Source organism: Dendropsophus ebraccatus, chromosome 7 (genome assembly GCF_027789765.1).
Source record: "Dendropsophus ebraccatus isolate aDenEbr1 chromosome 7, aDenEbr1.pat, whole genome shotgun sequence".
Lineage (NCBI taxonomy): Eukaryota > Metazoa > Chordata > Amphibia > Anura > Hylidae > Dendropsophus > Dendropsophus ebraccatus.
In genome coordinates this window covers 69,691,809-69,709,051 of record NC_091460.1, presented here as the reverse complement: position 1 = coordinate 69,709,051, position 17,243 = coordinate 69,691,809, and the positions used below count along the sequence as shown (strand labels likewise).

Sequence of the window (17,243 nt, the reverse complement as noted above, 5' to 3'; positions counted from 1 at the left end):
ATAACGGACGTCTTTTTTACACAGTGTTTTGAGTGACATCAGCCCTAAAGGGGTAGTGTGGCGCTAAGAAATTATTCACAAAATAACACACATTACAAAGTTATACAACTTTGTAATGCATGTTATGTATGTGAATGGCCCCATTCCCGAGTTCCCTGGCCCCCGCCCGTGTACCCGACAGTGTAGTGCAGTATACATACCTGATCCATGTCGACCGACCCTGTCTGTAATCTTGTCAAAGACATCATCTTCGGGAGGCCGGCCGACCCGCTCCTGCCGTCCCTCATGCCGGCCCCCCTCTGCAGCGTCATAAGTGTGCTCAGCCGTGATTGGCACAGTTTCCTTTTTTTTTTGGACGTTGTTTGAACGTAGCCTTATGAAGCAGAAGTGATATATGATCTTGAGATCGTCAGGGGATTTAAAGGAGGACTCTGGGCTGGGGTGGTGTTGGCAGAGTGCTGGGAAGGAGGAAGATGAACGAAGTCTGCTCACACTTCCACCTCTCTAGGAATGGTGATGGTATCCTGCAGCTCTGGTTCCCCAGTCCCAGGCGCTTCTGGGTTATCCTCCACCTCCCCAGCACTATGCCAAAAATCACCCCAGCCCGGAGTTCTCCTTTTAATAGCATACTAAGCATAATTATAAGGCTATGTTTTTGGACAGGGATTTGAGAACTGCAAGACTTAAGGCCCTATTACATGGAACGATTATTGGCCGATAATCCTCCTGTGTAATAGAACACAACAATCATCCGACATGAACGATGTCGGCTGATCGTTGTAGTTGTTTGTCTTTCAAAATGTTGAAAGACAAACGACTCATAGCAGCGATCTGCTGAATGCGCTCCATGTAATAGAAGGGGCGGCAGCAGACTGCTGTTATATGCTATGGGCTGCCCGAACGATCAGCGATCACGCACCTCTCTGTGGCCCCCCCAGCTCTCACCCGTTCGCTGCCAGTGAGTGTAACAGCGATGGCAGCAGCGAGCGGGGAACGAGGAGCAAAATAGCACTGACAGCGCTCATTTGCTCCTCTTACTCGCCCTGTGTGATAGGGGTTTTAGAGCACTGACGTTTCAGACACAAAGGTTGGTGGTAGCAAAGGGGGCCATGTTGCCCCTTACTGCTGCCGCTAAATAGAATAGCATATGTACATTAAAAACTATACATTTGTTTTATATACACATTATATAACTTTAAAGCAATGTATTAGCAAAAAAAGTAAATTTCTTGAGTCTGCAGAGTACTTCTTTAATGTGTGGATCTGATATAGGCAAGTCCCATTATAAACCTGTAGTACATAAGCCATGTATATGTAAACTTACCAAATATAGGAAGCCTAGTCTTGTTTTGGTCACTTGCAACAGTTACATGTACACCGTCTGGAATCTGATGCTTTAAAGGTGTAAGGGGTAAACTTCTGTGGGTGGACGCTGTTTGAATGCTCCTTCTGGTTTGGGGCACTTCTTCATCTCTATGGTGTGCTATATCAGCTCTAGAAAATCCCCTTAATGACAAGGTTTCTGGATCACCAAGGCGGGACAATGGATGCTCAATCATGGGCAGCCTTGGCATTGAGGAGCGAGGTGGGGATAGGATATGACTAGACATCTCTAGAAGATAAAGGGAAAAAAGCATGGTAAATACCTTCAATCACATATACTATAATATCAATAATATTGCTTACATGGTCGAGAAGACAAGCTACCAGGTACTACAGCTCTATGTGTTCCTGATCTTGAAACAGAAACCACATAGACGTTCTTCCTTTATTTGAATAAAGGATCATCTTTACATGCATTGGCCAAGATCTGGTCTATAAGAATGAATAAGAGGAATTATACTGTTTCTTCCCACTGTTGTACTTGATCTAAATGAATAATAGCACACAATTTGTGTGGTCATTATAAAGATTTTGAGTATTATATCATAATCCATATTAATCTAATACAGAATGTGCTATACAGCCGGGACCAGATAGACTGCTGGATAGGTTGCAGTATTTTCCTATACACTGAGCCCTCCTGATCACAGTGATCAGAGAGGCTGTTACTGGCATATATGGGCATGCTGTGTTTACACGGAACGATTATCGTTCGAATTTTCACGATAACGATCGCATTTGAGTGATAATCGGCTTGTGTAAACACAGCAAACGATCAAACGACGAGTGACAAATCGTTCATTTTGATCTTTCAACATGTTCTCAAATCGTCGTTGGTCGTTCACTGAAAATTCGCATATCGCTTTGTGTAAACAGTCTTTTACCGATTCACCGTGTGTGAGATAGGCTTAGGTGATCTTAAAACAATCGCAATAACGTTTTTTTAAAACGATATATCGTTCCGTCTAAACACTGATCGTTATAAAAAATACATAATTATTTCAAAATCGTTGTTCCACTTTGGCAACATTGAGAAAAAATTGACATTGGTTTTAAACCAGTTTTCTAGTGAAAGAATTCATTGTTCCTTTTTAAAGTCTTAGGGGGACATTTATTAAGTCCAGCGTTTTTTACGCCGGACTTAAAAATGTCCCTGCATCTCCAGCTCTACGGGGATTTATGTAGAGGCTTGACTGCCTCTACATAAATCCCGTGCGCTCGGCCGAAAACCTACGCCAGCTGAGGACTGGAGTAGGTTTTCGGCGTATCTTTTGGCGGAACGGATGGTGAATCGTGCAGACTCTGAGTCCGCGCCCTCCGTTCCGCCCCCTACACTTTAGACTTTAGACTTTTGATGGCTGTAACCCCCCCCACACACACACCCCACCCGCTAGTAGCAGGTTTGGCCATCAGTATAGCATGTATGGGTCTCTCCCAATCGTCCACCACCAGACAATGTAAGTGGAGATAGAGGTTGGGTGTGATGGAAGATAACTACCCGTCCCCTTTGTTTTGGAAGAGATAAGCCACAGCAAGAGTGGTCTTGCCGTGGTTTTCCTCTTCCCTTCTCATAGAGAACGCAGGAATGGTGTTAGGATGGGGACAGGAAGACACACGGACAGGTGAGCCCTAACGCTGACACCCACCTCCCTTTTCCTACCTACTTGCCTCAGATGCCCTAGCGGTAACGGACAACTGGATGGCAGTCGCTAGGCTTGCTGAGTGAAACACAGAACAATACAAGACAGACAAAACACAATAAGGAGAAGAAAGAAGTCCAGGTAAAAAACCAAAAGGGCAGCGTAGTACAAAATCATGTCCAAAGGGGTAGTCAAAGGGCCAATAGCAAAGTCAGGCATCCAGGAATAAAATACAGCCGAAATGCTAGGTCAAGAAACTCTAGGATGAACCAGGTAGTATCGCAGGCGAGGAATAAAATACTATGGCAGATATTTATGGAGCCTGGAGTCCCAGCCCTAGGCGTGATTGGAGCTGAGGCTCCAGGTCCTGCCCAGATACCGACAGCTGACTGGCGAGTCAGCTGTCAAGCAACAATCAGCAAACACACACAACACCTATGTGATCATCCAGGGAGAGAATGGCTGCCACCGCTACAACTAGGAATAGCAGAGTATAGCAAAAACATGAGAAGAATTCTGGCTGCTATTGATGCCGTGCTGAACGCACAGCCCCCTATACTCACCTGATCCCGCCGGGTCCCGGGTCCAACACTCATAGAGAATGATAGGAGAGTTCAGCGCTCCGTCATTCATTATGAGCGTTGGACTCATCTCTCAGCGCGCGCTGGGCTGCAGCGGCTGAGATCTCCGTGACCTGACCGGATCCAGAGGCAGGACCCGGCGGGATCAGGTGAGTATAGGGGGCTGTAGCGGGGGGTCGGGAGCCTGTCACCCCGGCACGGGGGGGTGACAGGTTCCCTTTAAAGTGACTGTACCACCAGGCCCAGGCTGAAGCACTGGAGGCGGGCCGACCCACCCTTAGTGGGAGAAAAACCCCGCCCCTCTATTATAGAGTTCCATTATTTCTAATGGAGTCACGTCATAGAGGGGCTGGGGTTTCTTCCCACTGGGGGTGGGTCGGCATCGATGAAGGTGTATAGCTGTATAGGCTTGGTGTATAGACTAGGTGAAGGTGTATAGCTGTATAGGCTAGGTTTACAGGATTGGTAAAGGTGTATAGCTGTATAGGTTAGGTGTATAGGATCAGTGAAGGTGTATAGCTGTACAGGCTAGGTGAGGGTGTATAGGTTAGGTGCATAGGCTAGGTAAAGGTGTATACTTGTATATGCTAGGTGTATAGACTAGGTGAAGGTGTATAGCTGTATAGGTTAGGTGCATTGGCTAGGTGAAGGTGTATAGCTGTATAGGCTAGGTGTATAGACTAGGTGAATGTGTATAGCTTGACAAAAATAAATTGTTAAATTAGATGTGCCACTGAAGATGTACGTGCAAATAGAACTATTCAGAGAATTTTTTGCAAAATGAAGCGATTGCGCAAAAATTTGCAACTTTTCTACGTTAAAAGACTATGATAAATTCCTCACACTGTGTTAAGTAGATATGACCCCACAAGCCCAATGAGTTGCACAGTTGCATTACATTATTACATTACATTACAGAGATGTTTGGCCGATTATTAAATACATTCCATTCAGCCTTACTTTCCAGTACAGAATAGAATCTGATTTGCCGCTGTGGTTAAACAGACTGTTTTTCGTGTTTACCATAATCAGCTTAGAATATCCAGAAGTGCAATAATTAATGCTAAGTAAGACGGCAAGCATGCGTCAGGAAAATCTGTCCGGATTTCTTATTAGGAAATCTGGATGGATTTCCTGACCCATAGGGTTCTATTGGGCACAGATACCCTTCCATGCCAGAAAATAGGTGCAGACATAATAGGACATGTCCTATTTTTGTCCAGTATTCCAGCATGGATACCCATAGAACCTTTGAGAGCATCCAGAATTCTAGACAGCTCCAGATGCGTGTCTGGAAACTGTTGTCACAGCCGCGGCGGCGTCCCGCGTTCCGGGCCGCCGCCGCGACCGCTTCCTGCCCCATGCAGCAGCCGGTGTCCATAGTCGGGGACCCGGCGCTGCTATCACCTCGGCCCCGGGGGGCGCCTCACCTCTCCACGCTCCTGTCTCCCGCTGTGCCGGCCGGCGCGCGCGTCCCCGCCTCCTAGGGCGCGCGCGCGCCGGCTGTCTCAGATTTAAAGGGGCAGTGCGCTCCTAATTGGTAGTTGCACCTAATCACTCCCCTATAAATCCCAGCTTGCCCTGTTCCCTGGGTTGGAGCCTCTACATGCTTCCCATAGCGTTTGGTCCAGCTCCCTGTTGTTCCTGTGTCCTGTCCGTTACCTGGTCCCAAGTCCCTGTTCCTGAGTCCTGTCCGTTACCTGGTCCCAAGTCCCTGTTCCTGGTTCCTGTTCCCCTGTCACTCCACCTGTTCCCGTGTCCAGCCTGTCACGTGCTCTCTCATCTGCAGACTATTGCCTGTGCCATCTCCTGCCACGCCTCGCCTGCCGACACCAGCAACCAAGCCAGGGGTAGCGACCTGGGGGTCGCCTGCCGCAGCAAGTCCATCCCGCCTTGCGGCGGGCTCTGGTGAAAACCAGCGGCCCCTTAGACTCCGCTCCCTGGTGAGGTTTGTGCCATCGCTGGTGCCGGTCCAGTGGATCCACTACTCCAGGCGTTACAGTAGGCTCCAACAATGGATCCTGGCGAGGTGCCCGATCTCCGTGACGTCGCCAGAGTGGTCACTCAGCAGGCGCAACAAATCCAGAAACAGTCACAGCAGATCCAGCAACTCACTGCCGCCTTACAGCAGCAGACTACTGCCCAGCGCACACCACCTCCTGACGTTTCTTCTTCACTCCGACTGGTCCTCCCAAGCAAGTACTCTGGGGACTCTAAGTTGTGCAGAGGATTCTTGACTCAGTGCACCATGCACATTGAACTTTTGAGTAGTCAGTTTTCCACCGAGCGCTCTAAAGTGGCTTTCATCATCAGCCTATTAGAAGGTAGAGCCCTGGCCTGGGCCACGCCACTGTGGGACCGTGATGATCCAGTTGCTGCCAATCTCCGGGCCTTCCTATTCGAGTTTCGCTCCGTCTTTGAGGAACCTGCCCGTGCTTCTTCAGCCGAGACTGCTCTCCTCAACCTCTCTCAAGGCAGCTCCTCTGTTGGTGACTACGCCATCCAGTTCCGCACCCTGGCAGCCGAATTGGACTGGAACGAGGCCGCCCTATTGGCCACCTTCAAGAAGGGCCTGTCTAGTCGTGTGAGAGACGTGCTCGCTGCCCGAGACCTGCCTACCTCCCTGAACGAACTCATTCTACTGGCCACCCGAGTTGATACTCGTTTTTCGGAGAGGGAGGAGGAGGTTCGGCATGAACATTTACTAACCCGTTCCCGTCGCCATCCCCAGCTGGCGCCGGTTTTCCAGAATCCTGACCTTTCGATGTCCCAACCCTCTCCTGAGATTCCTATGCAGGTGGAACGGGCTCACCTGATGCCTGATGAAAGAATCCGGCGCCTGGAGCAGAATCTCTGTCTCTATTGCGGTGGTTCTGATCACTTCCGGCTGGGATGTCCCCTACGTCCCCAAACATCCGGAAAATGCTCGCACCTAGGTCCGGTGGGACAGGTGTCCCTAGGTGTGAATGCCACCATTCCAAGTCTGTCTATGCCAGTTTCCATCCGGACTCTCTCAGGACGAAATCATCAGACTACTGCCTTCCTCGATTCTGGGTCAGCAGGCAGTTTTATTGCGGCAACATTGGTCCAAAGATGGCGGCTACCCGTGACCCGACTAGCCAGGCCCCTGACTATCTCCTCGGTCACAGGCGAAATTCTTACCGACCGTGTGTACTACCAGACCACACCTTTAGTCCTCCAGGTGGGTCCTTTACATCAAGAAGAGATATCCTTCTACGTCCTGCCCCATTCTTCCCCCGCGGTCCTCCTGGGACTCCCGTGGCTGCAAGAACATGCCCCTCAACTGGACTGGAGAACCGGGGAGATTCTCAGTTGGGGTCAGGACTGTTCCAACCAGTGTCTCAGGTCACCTCAGACCAAGTGTACTATGTCGTTTCCTGTCCCAGCCAAGCCTCTATCCGACCTACCGGCAGAAGACCAAGACTCGGCGGATGCCTTCTCTGCCGAGGTGTACCCTCTCTCCGTACCCAAGACTAAGGTCGGGTCCTCTCACCACCGGGAGAACTTACAGAAGGTCCTCGTCCACAGACCCACAGTCCCTTGCCATGTTTTACCGCCTGATCGCCTAGCACCAGTCGTCACCTCCTCGCTTCGGAGAGTACCCCCCGGAAAGACTCATGTTCACCCTGCGCTTCGAAGAGGTATTTTGAAGTGGGGTCATTCCTCGTTGGAGGCCGGGCACCCTGGAGTCCGTAAGACCGGCCAACGGATCTCTCGCCACTACTGGTGGCCCAGTTTGTTTCAAGATGTCAAAGACTTTGTGGCTTCCTGTGCCATCTGCAGGCAAGAAAGAGGGGGAGGCCAAAGGGGGGGGGGTACTGTCACAGCCGCGGCGGCGTCCCGCGTTCCGGGCCGCCGCCGCGACCGCTTCCTGCCCCATGCAGCAGCCGGTGTCCATAGTCGGGGACCCGGCGCTGCTATCACCTCGGCCCCGGGGGGCGCCTCACCTCTCCACGCTCCTGTCTCCCGCTGTGCCGGCCGGCGCGCGCGTCCCCGCCTCCTAGGGCACGCGCGCGCCGGCTGTCTCAGATTTAAAGGGGCAGTGCGCTCCTAATTGGTAGTTGCACCTAATCACTCCCCTATAAATCCCAGCTTGCCCTGTTCCCTGGGTTGGAGCCTCTACATGCTTCCCATAGCGTTTGGTCCAGCTCCCTGTTGTTCCTGTGTCCTGTCCGTTACCTGGTCCCAAGTCCCTGTTCCTGAGTCCTGTCCGTTACCTGGTCCCAAGTCCCTGTTCCTGGTTCCTGTTCCCCTGTCACTCCACCTGTTCCCGTGTCCAGCCTGTCACGTGCTCTCTCATCTGCAGACTATTGCCTGTGCCATCTCCTGCCACGCCTCGCCTGCCGACACCAGCAACCAAGCCAGGGGTAGCGACCTGGGGGTCGCCTGCCGCAGCAAGTCCATCCCGCCTTGCGGCGGGCTCTGGTGAAAACCAGCGGCCCCTTAGACTCCGCTCCCTGGTGAGGTTTGTGCCATCGCTGGTGCCGGTCCAGTGGATCCACTACTCCAGGCGTTACAACTGTCTGGAATTCCAAATGCACTGCATGGCAGCAATGGCCAGCACCCGGGACCATCCTGCCAGGTGCTGTGCCTGGCCCTTTAACTGTACGCACATTGGGGCTCGGTTCACACGTTGTAACAGTGCGGCTGTATTTGCGGCTGTAATTGTGCGGCGGTATTTTTGGTGGTTCGTGTGTATGCTTGGAAGTATAGGATATGCGGCTGCACAGTGCACACTATGTCTGACTCTACGGCCCTATCGTAAACGGACCCGTAAAAAATGAACAAGACCATTGTTTGCGGCTGAACATGCGGCCGAGGATTGACAGGCGGTCCGTACGGAGTACTTCAAAAATAGCCGGCAATGATGCCGAATGCCGATGCCTCTAATAGTTAATATATTAAATTACTAAAATACATTTTCTTTGTAATCAAGACACTTTCGTTGGTCAATAATTTATTTCTAACGAATCCATCATTTTGCAATTAAATATACTGTTAAAAAAAATAGATATATAAATAAATGTATATTTATCTATATATTTATTTTTTGACAGTATATTGAATTGCACAATGATGGATTCGTTAGAATTAAATTATTGACCAACGAAACAGAATTTATTTCCACGAAAATGTGTTTTATTCATTAAATATTAATTAGTACAGGAAGCTCTATAAGCCGTTAATTCATATTCCCGGCAATAGAGCATTCTGTACTAATCATCACTTTACTTTAATTAAAACATCAAATGTTTCTTTTAATTATGTTATGACAATAGCAATATTAAAAGAAACATTTAGAATTATATGTGCGCTCAGCTGATTGGCTGTTCGGCTGAGCGCACATATAATGAGCCGGTCCGCAGCACAGTGACTTCATTGTGCTGCGGACCAGCGAAGAGACAACATCGGGTGGGGGAGAGCTCTATACTCACCATCCGATGTCCCGATGTGTCCTCTTCGCTGGTCCGCAGCACAATGAAGTCACTGTGCTGCGGACCGGCTCTTTATATGTGCGCTGAGCCGATCAGCCAATCAGCTGAGCGCACATATAATTCTAAATGTTTCTTCTAATAATGCTATTGTCACAACATAATTAGAAGAAACATTTGATGTTTTCATTAAAGTAAAGTGATGATTAGTACAGAATGCTCTATTGCCGGCATATGAATTAACGGCTTATAGAGCTTCCTGTACTAATTAATATTTAATTAATAAAACACATTTTCGTTGAAATAAATACAGTTTCTTTGTTCAATAATTTAATTCTAACAAATCCATCATTGTGCAATTAAATATACTGTCAAAAAATATATATATAAATATACATTTATTTATATATATATTTATTTTAACAGTATATTTAATTGCAAAATGATGGAATCGTTTACATGTAATTATTGAACAATAAAAGGGACTTTATTAGACAGAAAATGTGTTTTATTAATTCAATATATTAACCATGAGAGACATCGGCTATAGTGCAGAGGATAGCAAACCCCGGTAATAGCAATTCATGTAAACTGTGTTCCCTGCTTTCCCAGATGCATCCAGAGGTGTTTGCATCACTTTCTTAACATTTTATTTGTTATTTTTAGTTGAACCAGATTTCCAAGTAAATGACCGTATGTTTTGAGCCGCATGTCTATTTTTTCCCACGGCCGGAGTTTCACCCGCACATTTACAGCCGCATAAAAAATACAGCCGCACAGTTACAGCGTGTGAACCCAGCCCAAAGGGGTATTCCCCCCAAAATTATTTTTGCATTATTACGTTGCCCACCCGTAGCTTTCCATCTTTCCAATATAAAGTTATTATGGATTTTGCACAGTTTTGCTGTTATCTAGATGAACTTATCCCCACCGAATGCATAGAATCATCAACTCTCAATCCAACCCGACACACGCTCCCTGCTCCTGGCCCCCACCCTCGGAGTCGGCATCACGTGTCCTCCCTCTCTTCAATGGGCCGGGTTAGCGCTTCTAACCCGTCTCACTGAAGTGAAGGAAGATAGTGAGACAGTTACACCTGCTGCTGCTGTTCACCTGCTGGACGGCGGCGGCATCACCCTTGGCATCCTGAACCCGGCACTCAGCCCGCAGCCCCCCCCCCTTGATTCACTGACTGGCCCGTGGCTAGCAACCCCGTCGCCCAACCCCCCCCCCCCCGGGACATGTGGGGGTAATATTAGGCCGTGGATGACAGAACTTCACTGCATCCAACCCCCACACCCGGAACTCACCCGCTACTTCAGCCACGCCGATTCAGTGGATCCGGCGCCATCACTCAAAGCCCTCACGGAGCAGGCGCCGTCGCTCACAGCCTGCTGCAGGAGACGTAATGAAGTTTGTCCTTCTGTGAGAGCCGAGTAACGGCGGGAAACGGAGATTGCCGAGTCACTGCATACAGAAACGTCTCTCACCAGATCAGCGGTGCGGCTTTCAGCAGTGACCCGGCAAGCTCCGTCTCCGGTACTCGGCTCTCACTGGAGGACAAAGTTTATTACCTCTCCTGCAGCAGGCTGTGAGCGACGGCGCCCGCTCCGTGGGGGCTGTGAGTGACGGCGCCAGATCACCTGAATCGGCGTGGCTGGAGTAGCGGGTGAGTTCCGGGTGCGGGGGTTGGATGCAGCACAGTTCTGTCATCCACGGGCTAATATAACACACACATGTCCCGGGGGGGGTTTTAGCCGGGGGCCAGTCAGTGAGTCAAGGGGGGGGCTGCGGGCCGCTGGTGAGTGCCGGGTTCAGGGGGGGCTGTGAGTGACGGGGCCAGAGCTTGCTGGGTCACTGCTGAAAGCCGCACCGCTGATCTGGTGAGAGACGCTTCTGTATGCATTGACCCGGCAAGCTCCTTCTCCCGCCGCTACTTGGGTCTCACAGGGGGACAAAGTTAATTATCCAGGAGATCCGGTCCCGTTACTCACAATCCCCAGAGATCAATCCATCCTTCGCCTGCTACTCCAGCCCGGGGATCCGGCCCTGAGCTGGAGTAGCGTACGCCGTCACTCACAGCCTTCACAGCCTGCTGCAGAGAAAATTAATTTTGGGAATATCTCCTTTGCAGCAAGTGACCCCCCCTATGATCACTGTGTGTTTTGTTGCTTAGTAAACACAGTCCTGTTGGCAGTGGGCAGGAAGAAAGCAAAGGGGGCGGGTACAAAGGGTCCAATCAGGGAGAAGCAATGCATGATGGGAATTGTAGTTTCCTATCTTGGTTATAGATGGCTCTCAGAAAAACTTTTAACCCAGGAACGGCAGCAACTAGAAAAACAGGAGATGGCTCAAAATACTTAGGGGGACTTGGCGAGTAAGACCAGCTAGGTTTGGGAGCATTTCATTTTTTTAGCTCTTGGGGGGAATACCCCTTGTATATTTCAGTCAGTATATTTCAGTCAGTATTACAACCAAAACCAGGAGTGGATTAAAAACACAGAAAGGATCTGTCCACACAATGTTGAAATTGAGTGGATGGCCGCCATATAACAGTAAATAACTTCCATTATTTCAATATAACAGCCGTTGTTCTAAAATAACAGTAAATATTTGCCATTAAATGGCTGCCATCCACTCAATTTCAACATTGTGTGAACAGATCCTTTCTGTGTTTTTAATCCACTCCTGGTTTTGGTTGCAATATGAGGACCACAATACTGACTGAAATATACGTAGTGTGAACCCAGCCTTAATTAGGAGCATATACAGTTGTGCTGTGTCTGATAGGGCCGGAAGCCATTGGCTCCTGAAAGGCTTCCTGATTGGTATTTCCTGACTGTAAAAATTGCAATGGACATGTACATGGGGCTTAAGATATTTCACATGCAGAATATGCAGTATGATGATTGAATAGGTCATCTGAAGGGCAAAGAATTGTATCACCTGTTATGTTTCCAAGCCACAGGGAATGTGGTTGTCTGAGTATACGGTCAGACACTTATCAGACACTTCTGTATACCTGCCAAAGTAACAACACAATGTAACACTGTTCAGGCCAGACACAATCAATAAAACCGGGGATTACAATGTTTCTAACCACCCCTAGACTGCCTCAGCGTCTATATAAATAGCAAAATAGTAAGAGATCTGTACTAGTTCATCTAGTCTCTTTAAAAATATTGTCAGACAATTATTTTTAATGGCCATTATTTGATGCTCAAAACAAGTATAAAATAACGGCCATTGTTTAACATACTTTGGCGGCTGTCATTGCAATGACTGACACTGGTACAATACTTCTATATTAGTCATCTGTCTGGACACATCGGGGTGTCTCTCATTTTTTAGTTGTCTGATTCTTTTTAATGTGTTTGTAATTTATATATCTAAATAAAGATTATATATTTTTTAGTTTGGTCTGTAGTTACCTAACATCAGTGTTATAGCTGTTTTGTTTTATTAATCAGGGGATAAACAGATATAAGGCTAAAATAAGACTAATAAGAGCTAAATAATGGGCATTCACGTGTTCTGTGATTATGGTCCATGTATGAAATCCACTGCAAACTCTTTGGGGGAGATTTATGAAAGGGTGTAAATATACACCTGATGTAAACTGCCCACTGCAACCAATCACAGCTCCTCTTATATTTTCCCAGAGCTGAAAGCTGAGCTGTGATTGGTTGCTGTGGGCAGTTTACACCAGGTGTATATTTACACCCTTTCATAAATCTCCCCCATTATGTCTAAACGTACCCTAAGGCTATGTTCACACATAGTATTTCCATCAGTCTTTTTGGGTAGTCTTTTTTCAACCATAACCAGGGGTGGAAAGGACAGGGCAAAATTATACCAGGTAGATTTGCCCAGTCTATGTTACAAGATGGCCGCCTTCCCCGATATTATTACATTGTGGGAACACAGTCTAAAAGCCGTTATACAAGGCCTGTTATAAAGGAGGAAGCGAGCGCCAACCTGTCAGGTCCACACTTGTTTCCTTCTCATTCCCTGCTCACTGTCTGTGCTGTTACAGGCACAGACAGTGAGCAAGAGGAGTGTGTGTGTGTGTGTGTGTGTGTGTGTGTGTGGGGAGGGGAGTACTGCCCAGATGATCTGGATGTAATTTCATCTGGTAATCTGGTTCGCTGTAATTTCACATTTGTTCATTGTAATTCCACATTCATTTTGTGTAAAGGCCCTATTACACGGAGTGATTAGCGTTTAAAAAATTGCTATAACAACCAAAAATGAACAGTTATTTGTCCGTTGAATAACACAAAATGATCAAACGATGAACGAAGAAGCTTTATTGTCTTTTAACATGTTAAAAAATATCATTCGACGATAGTTGTTGATTGCTCTCAGATAACACATGTTATGTGGGTCGTCCTGAGAAACAATTAACGACTGCAAAAATAATTGTTTATAATAGCAATCGGTGGATGTAATAACATCAGAATAGTTCCCGATAAAGTTGCTATGTTTCGCCAGCGAACGATTGTTATAGCGAATTTTTAAACGATAATCGCTCCGTGTAGTAGGGCCTTAATTCTTTCGCTTTCATTTACTAATCGTTCACTGTAATTCCACATCATTCCTTCATCTGCTGGGATTTAATGGAGTAAATGATCATAGTAAATATGTACTCTTCCATCATACACACACATTTCCTGGATTTATCTCTTTAATATGTGATCAAATATTATTCTTTAATATCCATTCAAAACATAATCCTCTACAGATCATATTAGTCAATCTATATGGTTTTGCATCATGTTCCAAAGTTTCCTATTAATGCAATTCATATTTCCAAGAAAAGACTGAATAATATAGGAGTCATATGTAAATGATTACACTCCTACTTTGCCATTCTCCAATAGTTCTTTGCATAATCTGAGAAAGGTGTCGGTAGGTACTTTTTATTAACTAAAGAGGGCGACGTGATCACATTACGCTGTAGTCAAGGGTATGCAGCATTCAGACTGAGAGCAGTTGGAGGTTGCCCCTTAGTAATAATCACCATGGGCCCCATAGTTATAATATGCACAGACATGTGATTACAATGCTTTTGAGCAGCAATAACCTTATGTCTCTTATTTTTGTTTTGACTTTTTGTAGACACAACTATTCAATACCATAAAACAATGTGTGAAGAGATTAAAAAAAAAAAAAAAAGTCTGCATTTTGCAAAAAAACTGGTTGTAAATAATGAGCATATTTATTATTTGGACAGTCATAATCAATTACCGCCTGTATTTTATATGGCGTGAGTAGTGACAGAATTTTTTTTTCTTTTCTTTTCATATTGAAATGTGTTGCATTGAAGTCAATGCAAACAACGGCCGTTGTTCACTTAATGTATTGAACAATGGCCGTTGTTCATTACAGCTATGGAAATAATTGACATAAATTATTTCTGGCCTTTTAATGCTATTTTCAACGCAGCAACGGCCGTATTTTGACACTCAAGACAACGGCTGTTGTTTTTGAGTGCCAAACAATGGCCGTTTTTTAATCAGGGCATGTATGTAGCCTTATATTCAAAATATGGTCATATTTTTTATCTTAGGTGTGTGAACTTGGCACTTTAGTTTCAACAATAAAAATATGTTTTGCCAGGCTGCAGCACATTCATACCCAGATACTGGTGAAATCCGGGTGCCTGTCACTACAGAAAGGACCTCATACATTAAGTCATAGGTTTGCACTAACATGACAAATAAGAGAAGAGCAGAGAAAAGAATAACAAATACAAATATACAATTACATGGTTGTTTTTTCCTTCACTGTTCCTTTACATACCTTAAAACATACATAAACAATACTAAATATATAACAAAGTATATAACATAACTGTTTAATCTTCAAATCACATCCAATGCAATCTACGGGCTCAATCTATTTCTTGTTACGCTTTTGTATTCAAAGAGTTAATAGACATTTAATCTACCAAAACATCCATGTCTTTCATGCCTCCAGGACCCGTGCTGTACTGTGCATTTAAATGCAATCTATTCACTGACATTCACTCTTGTAAACACATAAACTTCAGACTAGATTTTACTTTCTTAGGGAAGTAAAAAGTTAAACTTTCTGAATTCTCTGTTGTTTAAGTACACAGATTTGATCCACTACTTACTGTGCGCCTGGTTATGCAGTTTTGCTCTTTAATTCCTTATTATCCGGCTTGCTCGCTTTGTAGTCCTCACAGTGTTTGCTGTAGTGTTGTTCTCTTTTATTGAACAGAGACAGGTTGCTAGAGGCAACATGGAGAAACCTAAAATCTCCTGCCAAAGCATTGTAATAGGAGGCAGCAGCCAGCTCTGTGAGGCCGGCCTGTCAATCAATGTTCTAACCAAGCCCCTGCATTCATTCACATTGCGACTAGCAGAGACAGCCACACCTTTATACCCAGCAACTACAGATGACTGGGACTCTACACTATTCAAAGTGTGCACACGGACATGTAAAGTTAGTCAGTCTGCAATGTTTGGGATCAGGTTAAGGATTGTGCCATAATGCTGCTTGATCTGTAAATGTAACAGTCAGTCCAAGGTTTCTTAGGCTATGTTCACATCAGCGTTTGACCATCCAGCACCATTCCGTCTACCTATTCCGTTTTGGAGTAAGCAAAACGGAAACTGTCGGATCCGTTAAAATCACCATAGATTCCCATGATATATTAGTGTGCTCCGTTTGTCCTAATTGTGCTCCGTTTGCATGCAATCCGTTCAAGATCCGTTTTTTTGAACAGAGAAAAAAATAGTGTTTGCAGTATTTTTCTTTCCGTTTAAAAAAACGGATCACGAACGGAAAGTGCACTTTTGTTTGTTTTTTTACATTGTAGCCAATGAGGACTGATCTAAACGGAAGGTATTTCTGTTCACATCCATTTGTTTTCATCCGTTTTTGCACTGAGCATGCGCAGAAGCAGCAAGAAACCAAAGAAGAAAAATAAACTGATAGAAAAACGGATGCGGACTGATACAATCGGATGCAAACTGATGTACAAAAGTCAGTGTGTTTAAGCTAAAATACAAACGGACCATTAAAAAAAGATGAACATTTTGCAATCAGTTTGCATCAGTCTGCTCATCAGTTTATGCTCATCCGTTAAATTAATATGGACGGATCCATTAGAAAAAAAGAAAAACGCTAGTGTGGCCGAGCCCTCAGTGATACTTTACTAACCACATTGCTAGCTGACTTCTTTGCATCATAATGTGCAAATTGACACTGATAGAAATGTAAAACAAAATGATATAAAATAAATACCAAAGAGTTTTCCCACCAGCGCCGCCGCAGAATACCGTTAGCCTCCCTCTCATAATGGGAGTCTATGGGAGGCGCGCACTGCTGTTCTCACAGCGTTTCTCCGCGCTGAAGAATGAACATGTTCATTCTTCAGTGCGGGGAGAGCAGCAGCGCGTGCCTCCCATAGACTCCCATTATGAGAGGGAGGCTAACGGCATTCCGCTAGTTTTGCTATGTTTGAACTCAGCCTAAAGTGAAACTGGCTAAGTTGCCCCTAGCAACCAATCAGATTCCACCTTTCATTCCTCACAGACTCTTTGGAAAATGAAAGGTGGAATCTGATTGGTTGCTAGGGGCAACTGAGCCAGTTTCACTTTACACCATGTTTGATAAATCTTCCCCTATATATTTAGAGAAGAGTAACACCTTGATTTTACTATGTGCTACAGTACTGGCCTCTGCCTTGCTATCAAATTGCAGACGCATTGCCTTTAATGTCTTTTCAGTGTTTATTTTTTAGTGACCGCAACTAAATCATAAAACACAGAGAATGAACATGAACATGAACTGTGCACTAAAGCCTATTGACATTTCATTGGAAAGGAGTGCAGCTCTTGTATTTCATAGTTACCTGGAGATAAGATTCTGCATCTCTGTTTATGTTCAGCTGATATTACTATGTAAACCTTTTAAGAACTGAAGTAACCAAGTAGTAATCTGTTACAGTGAACCTGTTCCCCCCAACAAGGCTATGAAGGGTGAACTGCTGCATCATGCTTAATAAAGATGGGAAATGGATTATTTGGTATAATATCCCCAGTCAATATTCTTAGACTCCTAGATTGGGTGAGACTTGACTTGAAGGGACTTCTCTTTTGTCAAGAGATGTAAGAGGTGTGAGAGCTATTTTGCATATTCTTTCTTCTCAT

The 17,243-nt window shown here is 45.8% G+C and overlaps 1 protein-coding gene across 1 annotated transcript in view; it reads right to left on the bottom strand.

The window, feature by feature from the left end:
* Nucleotides 1-16,366, bottom strand: part of LOC138797497 (EF-hand calcium-binding domain-containing protein 6-like) — a 105,647-nt gene extending 89,281 nt beyond the window's left edge. The window contains exons 1-2 of the mRNA XM_069977738.1: nucleotides 16,336-16,366; nucleotides 1,325-1,612 (exon numbers count right to left, since the gene is read on the bottom strand). Of these exons, the coding sequence (XP_069833839.1) occupies nucleotides 1,325-1,610 (286 nt within the window). The 5' untranslated portion in view covers nucleotides 1,611-1,612; nucleotides 16,336-16,366. The remainder of the gene's footprint in view (nucleotides 1-1,324; nucleotides 1,613-16,335) is intronic.
* Between the last annotated feature and the right edge of the window lie 877 nt (nucleotides 16,367-17,243).